The sequence below is a fragment of the Diplotaxodon limnothrissa genome, linkage group LG8, assembly GCF_057381915.1.
Source record: "Diplotaxodon limnothrissa isolate DT_005_m linkage group LG8, D_limnothrissa_male_GT1.1, whole genome shotgun sequence".
In the NCBI taxonomy this organism is placed as follows: Eukaryota; Metazoa; Chordata; class Actinopteri; order Cichliformes; family Cichlidae; genus Diplotaxodon; species Diplotaxodon limnothrissa.
In genome coordinates this window covers 15,219,381-15,241,387 of record NC_140603.1, presented here as the reverse complement: position 1 = coordinate 15,241,387, position 22,007 = coordinate 15,219,381, and the positions used below count along the sequence as shown (strand labels likewise).

Genomic DNA, 22,007 nt, shown 5'->3' with positions numbered 1-22,007 from the left:
TAGTGGCAATTTTGCTCTTGCGCTCTCTGGGATTGGAAACATTCAGAACAGTGGCGTGGAGGAGAGCTCGCACGGTGCCAGAGCCGATTACAGTGGTAGGAGTCTGAATTCCCTAAATGGGGCAAGTCTTGTCAAATCGTGCAAAGGAGCGATGTGCTCTGTACTGTAGTGATCACACAAACTGCTACATTCACATGTATGAGTAAACAAAGGAGTACACCGTGTGCACATACTGGCAGGAGAAAAAAAAACGTTTTAATTGCATGCTGAATCAAAAGTCCTTTCACAGCGTAAAGGCAGTCAATAATTCATAAACGATATCCAGCAGTGTCTGGAGAAAGTCTTAGTGTGGTAGAGAAACACGCTATCCATTTCTATTATGGCACGCATGTTCCATTTGACTCCCTCAAACACCTGGCCGGACATACATCATTCTGAGCACGCTCACATGTACACATTGGCCTGTACACTGTAAGGGTAGCTGCCCATAAACCGGTCAGCTGAGTGTGCGCACTTAGAGCACACTGATAAATCACTTCATGCCTCCGCACGTCATCCTGCGGATCACTCTCACTCACGTGTGGATAAAGCGTTAAACAAACTGAATGTTAGTTTGCTATTAAATTAAACCAAAAAAAAGGCTTCCCATAATCACACAAGGGTGGAATTAATCAATATTTTTATTAAGAATTAGATTAAGCCAATACAATGTAACTCCCTGAAAAAGCTTATCTTGGCTGACTATTCAAACTGAATGATAGAAATCAGAGAAATACAGCAAATTATTACATTTGAGAAGATAGTAGCATTCAAATATTAATTTTAACAACTGTATTTTATCATGATATACTTTACTACCCTCAAGAAATATATACCATAACTCTGGATGCAAAGGAGAACCTGCCACATCTTCTAAAGTCTCGAGGGGCAAATTATATTTTGTGTCCTCTCTCCTGAGAGTAGAGCCTGCAGAATGTGCCTAGAGTGGAGGTCGGCAGCCATTGGGATGCAACCCAAAGAGATTCAAGATTCAGGTTAGGATAACTTACAAAATATTCCCAACCAGTTCAGTTTTGGAATTTAATGTAATTATGATTATTTAATTGTAATTATTGTAGAATTACCTAAAGGAACAGTTTATTATCAAATACCTTTTGTGCTGATATTCAGCGTGTGGTTAATAAGGCGTATGCTTTTACAGTAACAGGTTTGCGTCTTGGCTCGGTTCACCACACTTACGTGGCACTTAGACACTCACACTGGATCCCTGCTCATTCCCTTGGAAAATGACATTAGACGGCGTCACTGGGACAATTCCTGTGTGACCATCTGCTTACTTGCGATCCAAGTGTCCAAGTGGCAGCAGAGGCGATGTGGAGTGTGTGTATATGACCATTTTAAATATAAAGAGGATCTATATAAGCGTGTAAAAGCCTGATTTTGGAGTAGAGTTGGATGGAAATGTGTGCAAACATTTGTTTAGATCAGGAAATTTTCATTTGTTGTTGTTGTGCTCTATGAGCAGTTTGCATTTGCTCAGATTCCATGATGCGTCTTCTTTTTTTATAAGAGGTGGAATATGGACAAAGTAATGAGGCAGACAAGGGAGAGGACAGGAAGCAAGGACAAAGGAGGTTTAGAAAAATAGACCCGCTTTAGAGGCTCAGACAGTACAAGCAGGATAGGAGAGCACGGATGGAGACTGCAGGGTGAGGAACCAAGAAAAAAAGATCGACTGAGAGAGATTGGAGCTGTGTCGCTAGGAGAAACGGAAATATATGGCAAAAGAGTCTGAACCACATACAGAGCAGACAAGAAGAAACATACATGCTCTCAGTTTATCTCCATGTGGCGCCTTTCTATTTCTTTTTTCCCCCAGCTTAACAGGATTGCAGTGGGAATGAAATGGAGGAGACCTGAATGCTGCAGAGCATGTACGACACTGTGACGTGTCGACTAGAGAGCTGGAGAGTGTGTGTATGTGTGTGCAACAGCTTACCGATTTGACTGTATCATGTCAAGGAGTTGACTCATTCAGGGAATCTCTTGAAACAGAAGTGCGCGTTGTGATTGAATTTTTACCTGAATCAATTCCAAGAGCACTGACCCTTGAAAGTCAGCGTTTCCGGCTCTCAGAAAATAAAACATACGCAAGGATTAACCAGAGCAGAAGCTAATTATATCTCACATCCTGGGTCCAGCCGTCAACGTTCTACTCTTTCATGTCCTCATGGATTCACAGGGTTTGATAAGCCTGAAAAAGCATCCGTACGAGCGTGGGATGTGGCCACGTGTTTCGCGCGTTTGATAATTCGACATATGTAGCTGTCCTGCTGCACGTGCCACATTTACCAGGCCCATCATTTTCATGCCTCACCTCTCCTGCCCTGCAAATTCCGCAGTGTCCCGTGTTGGGCGGTGGGTGACCCCTTAGTAGGGGCTTTAACTGCATGTTCTTCGCTCTGTGCCACTTTCCCCCACCCGTGTTGTTTATCCTGAGAAAAAAAGCTCAACAATTAATGGAACTTGACTTTCATTTACAGTTTTGGCTTCCATCAATTGTCAACAAAGATAAATGTGATGGAACTGTTCCTGAACAGCATCCGGTTATGCAACACTGGCCTGATTTTGTCTTGTGCTATAAATTTAGACAGCGCCATCTCTGTTAAATCTGTCCTGTTAACTTTTTTTAATCATCAGTGTTGATTTCAGGTAGTTTATTTATATATATTTTTTAAATAAAATGTAAAATTAGGTTTGTGCTGGACTGTTTCCTGACTGGGAGGAGTCTAAGCCGTCTGGCTGCTGGTGGTCACTTCTTACAGTGCTGTGTCGTCTTGAGCAAAAGTTCACCAGGTTTTCTGAAGATTTTTAGTGTTTCTCTTGAGAAATTGGCTACTTTTTCACTCATTTTCAGTTCAGTGCTTCTACCTGACCATTTTCAGAGGAATATTTTTCTGACCTATGAATCCCTCAAGTGTAATATAGTCTCTAAATTCAAGAGATGAACCAGTGTGACAACTCAGCAAATAAGACATTTAGGCTCTTTGTTACCAGCAGCCTGTTGCAGAACTCCATAATTTGTTCCTAATTCTTTACTTGAATCTATGAAAAATAGCAAAGAGAACACTTGTTAGATGCTATTAGATGAAAACTTGGCATATATCTTGGCATTATGTGAAGTGTGTAATTAAACAAAAAGAAATGAGGAAACTGGACAAGTGGGGGGAGAAAGAAAAATTGAAAGCCTATCTGCAGCAGGCAGATGAGTAGTGTAGGAAAGTCATGTCCCTAAACAATAGAAAAATATCCACCAAAGACCAGACACAGGACCTTGGCGGATTCTGCTTTTCACTGAAGACCTGCCAGCAATGGTCTCACTGGAAGGGTGGTTGTCCAGAAGCCATTCTTAAGGAAGGGAAAAGAGGAGAAAAGAATGCGGCATTACACAAGAACTGGACCTAAAAATCAGTGACAACAGGTCTGACTCAATAGAGGTGATTGCTTGTCTCATGTGTGTGCTGTGTGTCTGTGTGCACGTTTGAGGTTATGTGTATAAAAGTGTGTGTATGTTAGTTTGTCTGCCTCGGACTGAGGGTGAGAGAAAGTCATCCCAACGCTTGCTCGTTAGAATTGAACAAGCTTCGTTGTTGCCTTATATAAAGTATGTCCATCTATGTTTGCACATATTTTCACATTTGCATTTGCAAAGCATAAAGAAAAGAGGGACAGCTTAAGACTTGGCAGAGACATGGCAGTTGCTTTGATTATAATTTCTAAAGTGTAGCTTTTAAACTGCAATGTTGGAACGCCACTGTGGCATTAGCTGTATGTCAGTGGACTGGATTCAAAATGATGTAATCGTGGTTCACATGGACATATTTCATAAGCTGCATAAAGTAAACTGACATAAGTCATTCATAGTTCAACAAAAAGAAAACATACAGTTCTGAAAAAAGAGGAAGGCGTGTTTTCTCTTCTCTGATTCAGACTTCATCTCTTGTCACAGTCTCCCACTTCACGTGTCGGTAAAGGGAGCACGCTCTTTTTCCTGACATTTTAGTTTTGGTGTTTCACTCTTTTTTTTCTTCTCTTTTTTCTTTTTGATGATCTTGGACTAAAAGAAACAAAACCATCAATTTCAGTATTGCTCTGCAGCAATGATGATGATGATGGCACAAGTGAAGGCTATTCCCGTTACCCACCCAAGGTTACACTCGCCCTGCACGCTAAGTGGTTACTTTGGAAGTCTCTGAGTGATGGCCGCGGTCGTTCACCTAAGATAATAGATTAATCACCCGATCCCGGTCTGAGCCGCTGCTCAGGTTGCCCTTCAGGAGAGGGTTCTGTATTTCACATCGTTCAAATGTTCATTTTTCATGCCTCATTCATGTTCAGATTTCAGATCATCCTTCAGTGTCTCCTTATCAGTGCTGACTCCGCAGCGGCGGTCCCCCCCCCCCTCCATTTGCTTTGCCCTGCTGGGAAAGACTCCACGTTCCACCGCTCCCTGATTGTCATACTAACAGTAATCAAACAAAAGCCTCGTTAACGAGAAGCAAAATCCTTTACCTGCCTTTGTGTATCACTGTCAAGGTCACGCGCCCTTAACTTGATAAACTAAAGCCTTTGATTGGACAATCAGCGTCTGGACCAAATGATCACAATTTGGCTCTTGCTCCTGTATACATTCAGCCCTCTATGCCAGCTGTAGGAGCAGTATTTGGCTTGGTCTTGTCCTTGGTGCCTGAAAGCAGAGGCTAACGCAGTGGTTGTCATGGTGACACAGAGCCAGGCAGGGCTGTGGTAATACTGTAATGATAAAGCTCTTCTGGATGGTGCCGCAGTAAACACAGCGCCACTAGGGTCCCGTTAAGGAAGAGCGCAGCGCACCGCCATGCATGCAAAAATGCCTGTAGGGCTAATATCAGCTCCGACAATCTCTCCTCGGTTATATCGCTTACATTCGTGCACTCCCAGCACCTCCTCCTTCCTCGCTCCCTGTCTCTTTATTGCAATCTCACTCTCCGCTGCCCCTCATTGTCTTCTCTCCTCTTTCCTTTCCTTCTCCTCCACCTCCATTCCTTTGCTCTCCCTTCTTCATTCATCCATCGGAAACACAATCAGCGCTCGCCTTGATCAACTTCCTTTCGCAGTTTCTCTCTCGCTCTCTCAAAGAGGCTCTTTTTTTCATTTGCTCCTCTCTCCATCTTTGACTCCCGCTCTTTTAAATTTATGTTGATGATCTTTCAAAATCTAATTTCGGTGTCTAGAGAGTAAGGAGGAAGGTGGTGGGACGGTGTGGTGGGCTCGATTGGACCTTGAAGGTCATTGTTAGCTTTAATGTAGGGAATTGACCACATTGCACCTGTGCCTGTAAGTGCTACGCACCGAGAGCATCGTCCAGAGTGCACACCTTTACGTTGCTGTGACGACAACAGCGACAAAAAAAAGGGATGGCGGGAGAGAACAAAGCGCCCAAGGAGATAAATAAGTGTGAAGTGACAGATTGCTACTCCTCCTTTTATCATCTTCTTCCATTTCTCTCTCTCTGTCTCCCTGCTCATCCCTCTCCATCACTTCAATGCAGTGCTCATGCAGCTACCACTTGCTATCTGTGATCAGCAAGTGTGCGCACACACCTCCTGTGCCCATAGGCTGTTTGTCTCTTTCACATTGTGAGTCATGTCCACACACGCACACGTTTGGTGCCAGGAACTTACACCAACAGATGTATATGCATCGAATGCACGCACAGGCTCTGCAGCTGTGTGCTGCAGGCTGATTTGATGAATAGATTTAAGCTGATTTTATTAATGTTCAAGCAGTTTGAGTGCTTCTCTGTCCCCCTCAGAGCCAGAAAACTCCTGCTTGCCATGTTGATTGAGTAGTATTGATTTGATGTTCGCATCTACTGTGCAATCTACTGTACTCTGCTGCTGTGAATACGGCTCGATTTACTCACTGAAAACATGAATGGACCTTTGTTTTATCAGGAGCAATAATTGATTGTGGCTTTTAGCTCATCTCAGTCAAATTAATTGCAGTACTTTTGGTTCAAGCTGCCAGGGTAATGAAACCCAAACCCGAATGTGTCTTTGCATTTTGTTTTTGCTGAATACGTTTATCTGTCATTGTTAGGTCAAGCTTTCTCAGTACAGAGTGCTTTCCTCTGTGTATGAGATTTCCTACTAGGAAAAACATCCAACTCCAAAAGTTTAATTTAATATGAAGCAAGAAATTTGCTAATAAAGAAAGGAAGATGGAAGAGTAAGTAAATATTGTTGTTTGTTAAGTTAAAGAGTGAAAAACAGTCATTTTACCCAAGAACTGTGACTCGTGACTCATATGATGCTTAATTGAGTCATCATTATTTTTGTAATGAAATCATCTATAGCACAAAACAGCCAGAACGGCACAAAGACTCACTCGGACATTTAGAGCATGCACATTCTTGTGGTCCATCTTAATGGCAGTTTCATTTGATACATTTATAAATTTATATTTGACTCTTTTATATTTATGATATTTGTATATCATTATATAGCAGAAGTCAGTGTGGTTAACACAGATGATAAAAACATAAATTTTCAGGGCTTAGAGCTAGCACTGACTATAATTTATTATAATCCTGTTTATTCTCCATGTGGACGATGGCAGCTCCTCAGCCACTGTTAGGTCATCACTTACAATTTTGCCATCAGAGAGGGGTCACAGACTTCTTACCCATGGGTGTAATACCTTAAAATATTAGTGTACTGGTACACCTGAGATTACAACCACATTACAACTACAAGCAAATCTAGCTGGGTGCAGAATATATATGTACACATGTAATGCACAATGAACGGTGTAATGTGCAATTAACTTAAACAAACTTAAACAATACCTTTTCTCAACTTACTCTGTTTTTTCTGTAAGTCAGCCAATGCCTCTCATTAAGAGCAGTCCGACTATGTGCCAGCTCAGCAGGTGTTAAAGGTTTTGGCACGGTGAATCAAAAATATACAGCGCCTCTGAATTTTATTACATCAAGTATCGTTTTAAAACTGTTCCAGATTAAATTATAACACCCAAAATATCAGTTTAAATTCCCCCTTGTATTAATTTAGTCATTTATAAGTTAAAAATAACAGCTGAAGAGTTGATGTGCCAGCATTACAGGTACAGTTGCAATGGTTTTAGGCAGGTGTGAAAAATGCTGTAAACAAAAGAATGATTTCAGAATTATAAATGATTGTTTATTGGCCCTAAATGTATTCTGCAGCAGGACAATGACCCCAAACACAGAGCGAAAGTCAGTATGAACTATCTTAAGCGTAAAGAAGAACAAGAAGTACTGGAAGTGATGGTAGGGCCCCCACAGAGCCCTGATCTCAATATCATCAAATGTGTCTGGGATTATATGAAGAGACAGAAGGATGTGAGGAAGTCTACATCCAAAGTTTGGAACAACCTACCGGCCGAGTTCCTTCACAAACTGTGTGCAAGTGTAGCTAGAAGAATTGATGCTGTTTTCTGTTTTGAAGGCAAAGGTGGTCACACCAAATATTGATTTGATTTAGATTTCTCTTTTGTTCATTCACTGCATTTTGTTGATTGATGAAAACAGATGATTAACGCTTTCGTTTTTGTTTTGTTTTGTTTTCCCTTTGTGTTGAGTTAACTGGAGGTATTTTGTTTTGTTTTTTTTGGTTAAAAGAAAATGTTATTTAGTGTAAACAGAAGTGATTCTTGCAGCTGGAATCAAATCAGCTTTTAGATGTGTGTGTTTGAATAATCTAAACAGATCTGCTCTGTTTAAGACAAAATTCTGCAACAAATCAAGCTCGTGAACAGTGCACTCAGCTACATTTGGTTTAGCAGAAATATTATTTTCACTGTATTAAATTCGTGAGCTGAGCTCACTGTCAGATCGGCTCAAACAAAGTTGTTTAACTTTCATATTTTGGTGCTAATATGTGAGTAGATAAAAATTGGCCTTTTTTAAAATGATGTATAAAAGCTTAAGGTGTGTGCATCTACTGTGTCTGAGCCCACATAATTATGTTATATATAGGTATATGAGGTAATGAGAAAAACAACAACATAAAGACTGAATTCAAAAGTGAAAAGAGATTAAAACACCCACTGGACACTTTATTAGGTGCACTTTGCTTCGTATTGGGTTGGACCCTCTTTTTCCTCCATAACTGCCTTAATTCTTCATGGCATAGATTCAACGAGGTGCTGAAAACATTCCTCACAGATTTTGATACGTATTGATACGACACCATCACAAAGTTGCTGCAGTTTTGTTGACTGCATTTCCATAATGAGGATCTAGATGCTCTACTGAGTGAGATCTGGTGACTATCTTGTTCAAGAAACCAGTTTGCATCATGGCACAATTTCTTGCTGGAAGCAGCAATCAGAACATTGTACACTTTTAACCATCTCCATAAAGGTCTGGACATGGGCAGCAACAACACTCACTCAAAGTGTGCTAAGAAAATATCTGCCACAACACCACACCATACTGGCCTGAACTGTTGATACCAGGCAAGATGGATCCAGCTTACACCACATTCTGACTCTACCACGCGAACGATGTCACAGACCTCAAAACCCATCTGACCAGAGGAAATGTTTCTTCTGCTTACCAGTTTTGGTAAGACCCTTCAAATTATATTCAAATTATATTCTCAGTTTCCTGTTCTTAGCTCACAGCTGTAGCCCAGCTGTAATCTTCTGCACACCTTGATTGTAACAAGTGGTTGTTTAAGTTACTGTTGTCTTCCTATCATTCTCCTCTGACCTCTGGCATCAACAAGGCATTTTTGAGAGATGCTGCTCACTGGATGTTTTCTCTTTTTCAGACCATTCTCTTTAAACCCTCGAGATGGTTGTGCAAGTGAATCTCAGTAGATCAACAGTTTCTGAAATGCTCAGACAGCCTCTCTGGCACCAACAACCTTACCATGTTCAAAGTCACTTAAATCTCCTTTCTTTCCCATTCTGATGCTCGATTTGAACTTCAGGAGGTTAAAAAATGCATTGATTTACTGCCATTTGATTGGCTCATTAGATATTTACATTAACAAATAGCTGAACATATGTACCTAATGAAGTGGCTGGTAGTGTAGATTCTACCACTTTTGTGCTAGAACGATTAGATGGACGTATTTGACATTCAGACATTCACCTAATCCAGCTTTGTGTGAGATTCAGTAATATAAACTAGCTTTATGCATAAGTTCTGAGCAGCTTTGAAATCACTTGTACGGAATAACATGTTGGAAAAAGACACAGAGCTCCATCTGTCCCTCCGTTTGACAGAAGTTGCTAAGGCCTGTCATTTATTATTAGCCTTCAGTCTCTTGTTAGGTTTGCTTCTTTTTCTTTGGCTCCTCGCTCTTCCTCTCACCATCATTTCCGTCATACTTTTTGTCCTCTTGCTTGTCATTGCAAAAGTCTTCTTTTCATCACACAGTCACATCACATTAACATCATCAGAACAATGAGCAAATCTTGCCTCGGTCACATCTCTGAGTTTTGTTAACCGTTTTGGCATTCGTCCATCCCTCTCACCTTGCTCGTATTACTCTATGTCCTTGCTTCTGGACTGCTTCAGCTTTTTCCTTTGTGCTTCTCCACGCATGGATCCGCATCGTCTGGTCTCCCTCCCACTTGTCCACCCCCTCCTGTGTCTCCACCTGTGTAACCTACATAAACGATACAGTGTTATTACGGTTTTGCCACAAGTTTCTTTTTGCAGTCTCTTGTGTATGTGTTAGCTCGTACATGCGCAAAGGACAACATGGAAAAGCTCACTTTGAAGACAAGATCTCACACTTTTTTCCCAGTCTCTGCATCCTCATGCTTTCTACAGTTGCCCATGCTTATCATCTACTCAGTTATTAACTATTATTATAATCCTTGCATCAGTAATGTCTGACGTCGTAAAGAATAAAAAGAACAGTAGAAACAAAAACAAACAAAAAATGAGCACAACACTTCAGGGTGAAACTCTCTTCGTTGTTGTGATTTGTACTTGTGAAGACTTTCTGGTGCTCGGCCAATAAGGGAACATCCTGTGCTGGTCCCACTGGTACTATCCCGCTTCACTGGGACGGGAGGGTGGGGGTTGATACCGGGGGTGGGGGAGTGTAGAGGGTGTTTGAGAACCTCAGTGTGTGTGTATGTGTGTGCTTTCATGATACAGAGGAGGAGAGTACTGCAGCAATCTGAGAAAGTAGGTCAGACACCAACTAGTGAGAAACATAGCAGAGGAAAAAAAGAGGTAGAGAGTAGAGATGGAAAAGAGAGGGGAAAAAAGAAAGAGCATAGATGGTAGAGGAGAAGGAGAGCGGGAGGGAAAACAGACCAGAAAGGACAGCAGATGCTGCAAGAATGACAGACCAAAGCAAAAGAGAAAAACAGGAGCAAATCTAATGATATACATTACCAAAGTATTTGGGCTGCAAAGAGGTAGCCTGTAAAGAAAAAAAATGCAATTACACTTTCTTGATTCATTGAGCCAACATTAAACAACATTAAACAACATTACAACCAACGAATGGTTGAAACAATCAAAAAAGAATTACAGGATGGACACCAACTTACTGATTTTCCTGGAAGGTCACGTCTTTGGCTAAATGCTCGTTGGCTAATGTCCTCAATAAATACAACCGCTCACAGTATTAAGCCTTCTGCCCAGTCTGTTTCTGTCATGAAGGCACTTAGAGAAAATATGTGTAGGCTCTCATCCAATTTCCAACCCAAAGAAAAGGGATGGTGGGGGGGAAGGAGACCTTTCAAGAAACATAAGTGGCACTGGTTGCTCTTTTTGCCCAGTTATAAAGCCTCTTCTTATAAACATTTTGCTCTTGATATTACATAAGTGCATAATGCCAAAAATACAGGCTGGCACTCACAATATGCTGAGGGCACTCATGGTTCTTATATATATGGACTCCACTCAAGTATGATTTACCTTTCTCTTTTGCTCCTCGGGCCATGGTTGTGTTTTATTATTTATTTGATAATGCACAAAGTATACTGCATCTATAAATACACTGCAGGGCTTAGGAATGGACCACAATGGGGAAAGACTGTGCAGCAGCCGCTCGCACACTGGTGTCATCACACTACTGTCATTGATTCGCTGACAACTGAACAAGTTACAGTGAAGGGAAAAGATTGGCTTCATATAGTAAACTGCAGATCACGCAGATGAGCTAGAAACAAACTGGAAAACAGAGATGTCTGAAGCGGGACAGTGTGATGGTTTAAGTTGGCTTGTTTTTCTTTCTGTCAAGGAAAGCTGCAGAGATTTCTGAAGTGAACAGGCAAACCCATGGGATGCAAAATATTGTAGTATATAGAAAGGACCCAGGTTGTGGAAAGATAAGCAATACATTTCTCAGAAGAGGTTCACAATAACAACATAATAAATCAACAAAAAAGCATGGGAGTTAGTGTGAGTTGTTAGTTTTAATAGGCCAAATGCAACCATAGCATTAAGAATATGAACACCAAGTATTAAGTATTGAAAAGACTCGTCAAAATATCCAATTTAAAGAAACACACACAAGTAGGCCAAATGATATGACTGTGTGAAGGGTAATGTTACCTTAAAGCATCTGCATGATATTTAAATGAGTAGTGAGGTTAATGAAATCTTCATAACAATGGGATTCCAAACAGTACTGTAAAAAACTAACTAAATACACCCAGTGATTGTTTTGGCTAATTTGCAGCGCGACCTTTATCAGGAAAAACTTTAATTAATTAATTGTTTTCTGTGTGTCTCTCACGTCACTGTGAGGAAATTTTGGCCACTCTTCCTTTTATTTTTTTACAGCTCTTTTAAGGTTTCATCACATCATTTCAATCAGTTTGAGCTCCAGACTTTGGGACGTTGCAACAGATTTGTTGCTGTGTTTGGGGTCACTGTTACATTGTAAAGCCAAGTTTTAGCTGATGGACGAAATGGCCTCGCATTTGACATTTAATAGTTTGGCACATAGATTGGCTCACTGGCTGCAAGCTGCCCAGGTCCCGTGGCTGCAAAACACTTGGCATGAAGTGTTTTTGGTGATGTGTTTGGTTTTCTGCAAATGCGGTGCTGTCTATTTAACCAAACTGTCTTTGGTCTTGTCTGTCTGTAGTTTATTTAGATGCAACTTTGCAAATCTAAATCATGTTGCCAAGTTCTTTTTAGACAGTATTTCTCTTATCAACCCTTTCAAATAAGCCACACCTATTAGTCTTTTTTTCATTGCACCTTCATGAATTTTAAACTTTAACATGCACAGTTGGATTTTGGGGGGAATTTGCTGGGATGTCCACAACTAGGAAGATGGTGACATTGTGTTAACACACACTTGAATGCTCTAGACTGGGAAACTGCCAAAGCCTCTGGTTTTATAGAGGTGCTCACACTTGCTAATGATCAGTTATTTGGGTCAATTTGATTATCAGCACTGGCTGCTAATTACTAAGTAAGGCGTTCTTAGTTTCTTTGCATAGAGCTGAATAAAGTCCTGTGAAAACTTCCTTCTCCACATGAGTGTAATATGGCAGACATATTTTCAGTTATTTATTTTATCCCTTCTGATTATAAGTTCTATTTGTGGACTACATGCTTCTGAAATATTTTTATAGCTTTCTGCACACTTTTTGTTTTCTGGCTAAGATGTGGTAATTAGTTGGAATATGTAGGATACACACTGACATATTAAGACATTTTTAAATATTGAGTTGAGTATTAACTGATAGTATACTATTTAAGGGTATAAGTGTTATACATTCACTGGTTGTTAAATTTAATTTAATGTAATTAAATTGAATGAATAATTAATGCATTTACTTTTGCGGTTGGCTTGAGGTTTTATACTGTTAAAATGCTGACATTTTCTCTGATGTTCTTTGCCTCGCTGGATTTTCATAATTTGACTTTTTTCTTTTGCTCTTTCTCTGATTTCTCTTCCTACATTAACTCTTTTTATTGACCCTTTTCTTCATTCTTTTCAGTATGTGGCTTTTATCTCCCTATTCTTCATCCTCATCTCCATATCCACGTTCTGCATGGAGACGCACGAGGCCTTCAACACCATCCTCAACAAGACAGAGAACGTCACAGTGGGCAACATGACTCGTGAGGAGATCGTTTATGAGGTGGTGACTGACAGCTGGCTGACATATGTGGAAGGTGTGTGTGTCATTTGGTTCACCATTGAGGTCCTGCTTCGAGTCACCTTCTGCCCTGACAAGTTTGAATTCTTCAAAAGCACCCTCAACATCATCGATTTTGTTGCCATCCTGCCCTTCTATCTGGAGGTTGGTCTGAGTGGGCTGTCCTCCAAAGCTGCCAAGGATGTCCTGGGGTTCCTGCGTGTTGTCCGATTTGTTCGTATCCTCCGAATCTTCAAGCTGACTCGCCACTTCGTAGGTCTCCGTGTCCTTGGCCACACCCTGCGTGCCAGTACCAATGAATTCCTCCTGCTCATCATCTTCTTAGCTCTTGGTGTCCTCATCTTTGCCACTATGATCTACTATGCTGAACGAATTGGTGCAGACCCAGATGACCCAACAGCCAGTGCCCATACCAACTTCAAGAACATCCCCATTGGATTTTGGTGGGCGGTTGTGACCATGACCACGCTGGGTTATGGAGATATGTACCCGGAGACATGGTCAGGGATGCTGGTGGGTGCGCTGTGTGCCTTGGCTGGTGTGCTAACCATTGCTATGCCTGTACCTGTCATTGTCAACAACTTCGGCATGTACTACTCTCTGGCTATGGCCAAACAAAAGCTTCCCAAAAAGAAGAACAAACATATCCCCCGAGCGCCACAACCAGGGTCCCCCAACTACTGCAAGCCAGATGCCTTGGCGATGGCTACTGCATCACCACAAAGAATCTTGGGAAATGTCTTAGGAGGAGTGATGGGGTCTGGAGGAATAGGAGGTGACTGTCCTCTTGCCCAAGAAGAAATTATAGAGATCAACAGAGGTGAGTGTTTGTTGTTGTTTTTTAATGCTGCTTATGTTTATCATGAGAACATATGCAATCTGTTTTACTGTTGAAAATATAGAAATGAATAAATTGTGTATGTTCAAGATAAAATTCAAGTTTCACTATGTTGTTTACCACTTTAAGCAATCTAAAATGAACTTGCATGATTGTAATCAATATGACAGTTTGCTCATGGTAGTTTGAAGCGTACAAAAGGATTTTAGACTTTTAACTGAGAATTAACTGAGTACCAAAGTGTCAAGAGAAAGAAGTGGAAGTACGATCAAGAAGAGATGCATAGCTGATTCTTGAGCCACCCTGGAGAAATTGCTGGCCCATCACAACTCATATGTAATTTATGATCAACTGGTAGGTTCACCGTTGCCTTAAGGCCTCCATCTGTCAGGGGGGAAAAAACAAACATTATGGAAGGAAAATGACCTCAATTATCTTTTAAAACAGCTTAATGCATCTCAACTTTGAGCTGACTTCCCGAATTGAGGAAAGTCAGCCCACATATTATCTCTCTGGCATTAACAGTGAAATCAGGAGGCGAAGTAATGTGGCTCTTGGCGTGCTTTTTACATGCTGCAGCATCAGGCGTCAGTCATATGCCACAATAATGCACCTTAAATGCATTACTCCAATGGCCTGATCATTAGTGAGTCAGAAAACATTTCTTCAGTGCTTTTACTACATCTTGTCTGCTTGGCTTTTTTCCAGGTATTTGTGGGCGGTGTCTTTTCTTTCTTCTTTTTTTTCTTTTTTCCTTGTTTTTATTAGCAAGTTGTATCAGTCAAACTTTTGATAGCAGACTCCAGACTCGGAAAGTACAATCAAGTAAAAAATTTCATTATATGCAAAGCTTGTCTACTAACATGTCTTTGCATGACTCATAGTTCCATATCATTCATATTAATCTTGGTGAGGCCCTCAGCTCATTCACTGCGTAGAACAAGACATTTTCTTCTGGTTGGCTTCCCCTTACAAACAGAAGGATTGACCAGAACATGCTTTATTTTCCTACATTAGAGTAGGACACATTAATTGAATTTTATTAATGCCAGATATATTGTAACATAAAGACCCTATAATGTTAGAAATGACCCCAACAATCAGATGACCCCTTATGAGCAAACACTTGGTGGCAGTGGGAAGGAAAAACCTTTTTTTAACAAGAAGAAACCTCTGGCAGAACCACGTTTAGGAAAGGAAAGCCATCTGCCAACATTAAAGCCTCTCTTTCGATTGGACTCTACTCGGTTTATAGGGTTTTCCATTAGGTAGTATTATCTGGTACCAAGTACTTTGTTAGCCAGGGTTCCAAGCGAGCTTCATCAAGCTTAAAATGTGACGTCGACAGCCTGCGTTCCACTGATTGGCCAGGTAGTGACGGCTCAGGCTGGGTCATGAGAGCGACTCCTTCACAAAAATCAAACAGAGAAAATTTTGAACAAGAGAAATGGTTACAAACAAACCAACACTGGTTTGGTCTTAACCAGAGTCAAGTACAGCCGAGTAGGCGGAAAAGAGGAATTAGATATGAAATTGTTTTTTGAGTTAAACAAGATGTTTAATTTTGTAGCACAATGATTCTTCTTTGGGTGTTTTTCACTTTCCTTTGCCTCAACTAGATTCTAAGCAGAATGGTGACGCAGCCTCAGCCGCCTTGGCTAATGAGGACTGCCCCACCATCGACCAGGTGCTGAGCCCGGATGAGAGGAGTCCTATTGGGCGAGGCCCCACTCGGGAACGCTACCAGCAGGACAGAGCCTGCTTCCTTCTTAATACCAGGGAATTCCGTGCCACAGATGGGAATGTGCGGAAAGGTATGTTTCACACCAGGAGACGGATATGCAAAACATGCACATCTTATGTAAACAGATCCACACAGCAAGATGTTTGGCACAGTATGATGTAAACATACATTATATATTATATAAGTGCAGAGGCAGCCAATGCAGATAAACTACATATAGGTCATTATACGTTTTGAATGTCACATTCAAACATGCAGGAAAGATGCGCTGGATGGGACAGCACACTATAAACTGAGTTAGGAGACTTCAGTCACAGCTAGCAACAAAACATCCACACATCTACAGTCGTGCATTTACCACACATGCATACACACCAAGTTCTTCTGCTCTGCTCTGTTTGTTTCCATCTCTTCACATTCATGTTGTCTGTGTTTCCATCACCGCTTGGTATCACATTTTATTTCTTCTGTCGGACAAGAATCTCTGTCCCTCTACCTCTCTCCTTTTCCTTTTTCTTCACAATGCCTCAGCCATTCATATCTTCCATCTTTCCACGGTTTCTGTGAACTTTGTTCTGTGTCCCATAATGTCACATTTATTCATGCTCAAAAACGATCTCTTTCTCTGTCTTCTGGACTCAGACAGTTGACCATGCATTAATTTACTTCTCGTCACTTCTGTTTCTCCCTGTCTGTTTCTCTCTTTCTCTCTCTCCTGCCTTGTGTTGTCCTTTTTATTTACTTTTCCCTCAACCCCTTGACCCCTTACCCTCCCAAACTTGCCCCACATCTACCCTCCTGTCCCCGCTCTTTCCCTTTTGAAACCCACGCCCTCATTTCACCCCTTCTTTTCCTTTGTGCTCCACCATAACGCCTTCCCTTTTCGTTGCCCCATGTCCATTATCTTCATGCTCATGATAACCCAACACCTCATTTACTACTGCAATCCAACTACCACCACTGCCACCAACCTGCACTGAAACACTCCCCCACACTCCCTCCAAACTTTCGACACCCCCCTGTTGACAACAAACTAGAGGCAGCAGCCCTGGCACCCAGCCCAGACTCCCCTCTGACTGAGGATTGGTATAAGATGGAGGGGTCTCTGTTACAGCAGGACCTCAATGCAAACTCCACATCTTCCTGGATCAAACCATAGACCAGAGGTAACACTAAAAAAAAAACAAAAAATTTTTTTAATAAAGGAGCTTGTATCCTGGAAACATCCAGAAAGTTTTAATCTGGCTGTCCTAGAGGTAGGATATTTTTTAATTGCACAAACAGCAGTGTAGTGCCCACTTTAACACAGATGCAGCTGCACATGCTACGCATGACCTCAAAAGATATGCAGATACACCAAATGTTTTCACAGTGTTGTGTCTAAATGTTCAATGGAGTTTGTCCTTTGTGTCACCTGTAAGAAGACTTATCTGTGCCTGAACGCGTGGAATGATGCAAACATTTGAGCTCAGGTTAGGTAGCACTTCAGTGTGAATGTTAAGGTTTGGGTTGCAAAGGGTATTTCGGGGCTCACCTTGTGATTTCAGAGGTATTTCATACAATGAGTCCTAACCTCAGCCCAATGTTGTACTTATTATTATAACTTTGTGAATGACAATCTCAATGAACACTGTACAAGATGTAATAAAAAAGAAAAGAAAAGAAAAAATCTGGAGAGAAAATGTGAAAATTTCGCTGTGATATACACTCAGTAATTACTTGTTTGTCTGTGTGAGAGCTTAAAACCTGCATACAGTCATGAGAGTGCAAGAGCGCATCCATGCGGGTATGCACATGTGCAAATAACACCCAGAAGCTCAAATGAAAAATAACCCCGTTGTTGTGTCCTGTGTCAATAACTAATAAAGCAAGACACTGAAGAAGAACCAATGGGAACAGCGGGTCATGTTGTTGTCTGATGTGCCTCTGTGTTGTTGTTGTCTCTCTCTTCAGGTTGTGTCATATCACGCGTGTGTATGTGCGCTTTTTTCATTCTTACATGTTATACACTGTGTCTCTGTCCTCTCAATGCCGTCTGAGTGTTGTGTTTGTGTTTGTCGTGTGTGGCTTAATTTAGTTTTTTCCCTTCCTATTGTGTTTTACTCCCTACCCCACGGACCTCCACCTTGGCAAACAGAAGTGCACACTGCAATTTAAAAAAAACAATGTTTGACTATAAACAACACCTTTCTATTTACACCTGTATATATAATATGTACATGTACTCTCGCACTGGTTGTATGCACTAACAGTGGCATTTGTCCCTGCTACGCCGTGATGTGGCCACAAGGATTTGCAAAATTACATGTACATATGCACCATTTCTAATCAGCTGGTCTGCACTGATACTTTAACACATTGTGATTGCAGTGCTGGATATCACCTTTCCAAGGCCCAAGGTAACTGGGGTCACTGGAGCCATCTGTGTCAGGGGATATCACTTCGTGAAACATGGCATGCTTAACACTAGCAAACATTTTAAAGAATGCATTAATCAAAAAACAAACAAACAAAAAAATTGACCTACAAATCAGTTATAATACCAGAGTGCTAATTTACAAAATAAGCATGTAATGGATCTGAAATACTATCCCCTGACCGTATAACTGTGCTTTCAGTGCCTAGTGTAGTCCAAAGATTAGGACCTTTTGTATGAGTACTGTGGAAAAATCAGAAGGAACATAAGCTGCACTTGGTGACTGAAACACTTACCGGCCAGACAGAAAGACAAATGCTATGACAGAGTTGACCGAAAAAGCGGCTTCATGCTGTTTAAGGTAAGCGAGCCTCGAGCTGTCCGAGCCTTTCAGTTAGAGGTTGCTGACATCGCTGCAGTTTTTAATGGTTTTCTATATGTAATATAAAATCTAGGTGCTACAAAGATCCCTCTTTAAAACAAATCAGGAGTCCATTGAGCAAAACAAGTGCTTGGGTTATTAGGATGCTGCGTAGAGCTTGTAATTTGTAGGTAAGCGATGTATAAAAGTCTTTATTGTTTTAGTGTGTATTTTAATGTTGAGCCTTGTGCACTGGGGGAAGAGACTGTACTAAGTGCTTACAGTAAATACCAAATCAATTTGATCTGTTTCTTACTTTCTCTGACACTTGAGTCTCTAGTATCTGATAACAAGATTCCATGTCTATAAGCCCCGTGTTAGACAAATGACCTGGCCAAGGTGATGCCTACCTCTTTCCTATTGGGGGGAAAAAAGATAGTTATATAGGAGCATTCAAACTTATCTGACTAATCTGTTAAATTTGTGAATCAGAAGTTTTGAATATCAATTAAATGAACAAAAAGCACTGGGTTTATAACAGTTATGATAGTCCCTGCTCTCCACTTGTTTTTAAAGAGGGATTTCCTCCATGCTGACTAAAAATCATTCTTGTGTGCTTTATTTGTGATTTATTTTGTAGATATATGCATAAGGTGTTTTTGCCAACTTATTTTCTTAGCTTCTCAGATTCTTTTGTTGGATTGTTGGCCATTTGACTTCCTACGCACCCAGTGCCGTATGCATGGCTCACTAAGGTCAAACGGTCAATCACCCCCCTCTGATTGCTCACTCCAAATCACTCCTCCAGACCTTCTTCAAGGAGTTTATATTGGCTTCTGTCTCTCTCTTCCTCTGTCTCTCTTCTTCTCCACACTCTTTTCCTCTATATATGTATATGAGGTGTTTTTTTGTTCTGTTCTGTGTTTCTAACATGCTCTGTGCATCTGTATTACTGTGATGTGTTATCCAGCAGTTTGGTAAAAAAAAAAAGAAGTATTTATTTGAATGCTTTATTGTTTCGAGGTGTATGTGTGTGGATTGAGTTGATTTATGTTAATTTTAATTATATTTTGCTGTATTCTGTATTTTGTTTTGTTTTTCTCTTGATATTGTGTTTTGTACAAGTTCTTTTTGTTGTTTTGTGTTTTGTGACGTCCCTCGTGTTCTTCCTGTGATCCCCTTTGAGTTTCACCATCACCTGCGATCTGTCTTTTCTGAATCGGAGTGACAAACAAAACTGCCAACAAAACAGCGGAACAAATTAACAGAAAAGTGGTGCAAATCTCGCTGGTTAAAGGCATTCTCAAGAGCATATTTGGCCAAAACGTTCACTACTTATTAGCAAATCCGTACTTATCTGTGCTTTTTATGCATTCATGTTATTACGCTAATTATCATTAGTTTATATGTATGTGTATATATATATATATATATATATATATATATATATATATATATATATATATATATATATAAGAATGAGTCCAGTGTGCTCATTCTTAGATGAATTGGTTATTTGTTAAGCTAAATGCAACGTGTCACACATTATAATTTAAAGGTCCTTTTGTAGCTGGAAAGAGTTTCAAAATGAACTTCTTTGTAATGTGACATTTCCCACTGTGATCAAAATAGAAAGTGACTCAATAGTCACTCACAACAAGATTTGATTACCGAGGGTACAAAGTGATTTAATTGTGGCTGAGAGGACATTTTTGTTTTGGCCATTTGAAGTTCATACCAAGTAAATACAAAATGGGCTGCTGACAAAGCATAATGCAAGGCAATTAATGATTCCACATAAATTCACTAGTGGTATAAGATTTCTTAAACTTCATGTAATCAACTACAATGTATCAGTGATATCAGAGTATTTGCTGTTGTGTAAACTGTGCGGTTTTGGCCAAATAGTTGTCCAAATTACCTGAACATCGGATGTTACCGTGCACAAGTTGTTGGGTAATTGGTGTTAGATTTTTTAATACTTATTAGCAAATCCGTGCTATGTGCAGTAAATCTGCAGCATTTTCATGGAAGGATAATATAATTTATCTAGACTTTAAACAGATACGATGCTGAGGTTTACAGGGAAAAAAATGCTCTTCATTGACATTTCATCTGCTCCTTTTTTACCCCATTGTTTTATATTGTTAATTTTGACACAGATTAAAGTTAACTGTTGGCAGAAATATTTTTCCAGCCACCACAGACCTGTCTGTTGTTTCTGTCTGTGCTCGAGGTCATTACCAGAGCGACACGCTAACTCTAAAAGTAACTCCTAAAAGCCTTTTCCTATAACCCGTGTGAAAGTTTTTTATGTGGTAACACTTGTCAGTCCTCTCATGTGTTCTCTTTACGGTTGACACAGTATGTAAAACTCGCTCTACATTGCCATGCATGATCTGATATTTGTAACAGTACCACTGTGTGTGTCTTACTGTGTTCCCCCCATCACACTCTGCAAATATTCTCTCTGAGCCAGATTTTTACCGATACACATGTATGCACAGCGTATATTCACATATATGTACAAGAAGCAGGGACATAAAATATTAATTGGGTTCGACATGAACTGCATACGTCTGACCTACATACTACAAACTAAAGGATGTAGGATGCAGCTGGATGTTATATCTTCTCTAGAAGATATAGTAGGAGCTGTATGTAGTGTATGCACATATTGTGGCTTCAGTAATGGTCATGACCAAATCAGTACATTTCATTATTGGTAACAGGAGATCATACGATCTTTAAACCATGTAAGAATGAACCAGTGTGTATGTGGCCATTCTTAGAAAAGAATCAAACAGTCAATGACGCTATAAACAGTGATTGAAAACAGGTTATTGCCTTCACACATGCATACAGTGTCATGGTTTGCTGTGTGGCAGGCAGGAGAAGGACCCAAGATGCAGACTCACAGACACAGGGATAAACTCAAAAAACACAGCTTTATTGCTGGCCACGAGAAGTAATACAAAATAACCTAAAACTGGGAAAACTAAAGCATGAGCTGTACAAGGAACCGAACCACGGGGAGAATTACACACAACATGAGGGAGAACGCAACGCCGAACAGAGGGAGACTCAGACAGAAATACACAGAGGGTAAACGAGGAAAGTGGGCACACACGGGGAACACAGGTGACACTGATAATCATAACGAGACAGGGCGGGGTGAACTGAACATGACATGTACAGGCACAGAGGTTCAGACAGGAGGAGAGAGAGCACGGGGAAAACACAGACATAACGGGCTGGGGAAACATGAAACAACCACAAAGGGAGACGAGGGCTCATAAATACATAGAGGGCACACAGGGGGGAGAGAGAGCACGGGGAGAACTTAGACATAATGGGCAGGGGAAACATGGAATAAAACATAAGGAGAGACGAGGGCTCACAGATACACAGAGGGGCGCACAGGGGGTAAAAGCCATGAAGGGAAAACACTTAGGGAACAACACAACAG

General features: G+C 40.7%; 1 protein-coding gene across 2 annotated transcripts in view; it reads left to right on the top strand.

Moving 5' to 3' along the window:
* The window catches only part of LOC146626559 (voltage-gated potassium channel KCNC1-like), a 46,141-nt gene that overhangs the window by 8,335 nt on the left and 15,799 nt on the right, over nt 1–22,007 (top strand). Inside the window, exons 2-4 of one of the 2 annotated variants that reach the window (XM_085361329.1) lie at nt 13,018–13,999; nt 15,637–15,831; nt 16,799–16,927. In XM_085361329.1, the coding sequence (XP_085217455.1) occupies nt 13,018–13,999; nt 15,637–15,831; nt 16,799–16,920 (1,299 nt within the window). In that variant the 3' untranslated portion in view covers nt 16,921–16,927. The remainder of the gene's footprint in view (nt 1–13,017; nt 14,000–15,636; nt 15,832–16,798; nt 16,928–22,007) is intronic. The other variant, XM_085361330.1, reaches the window with a different exon arrangement.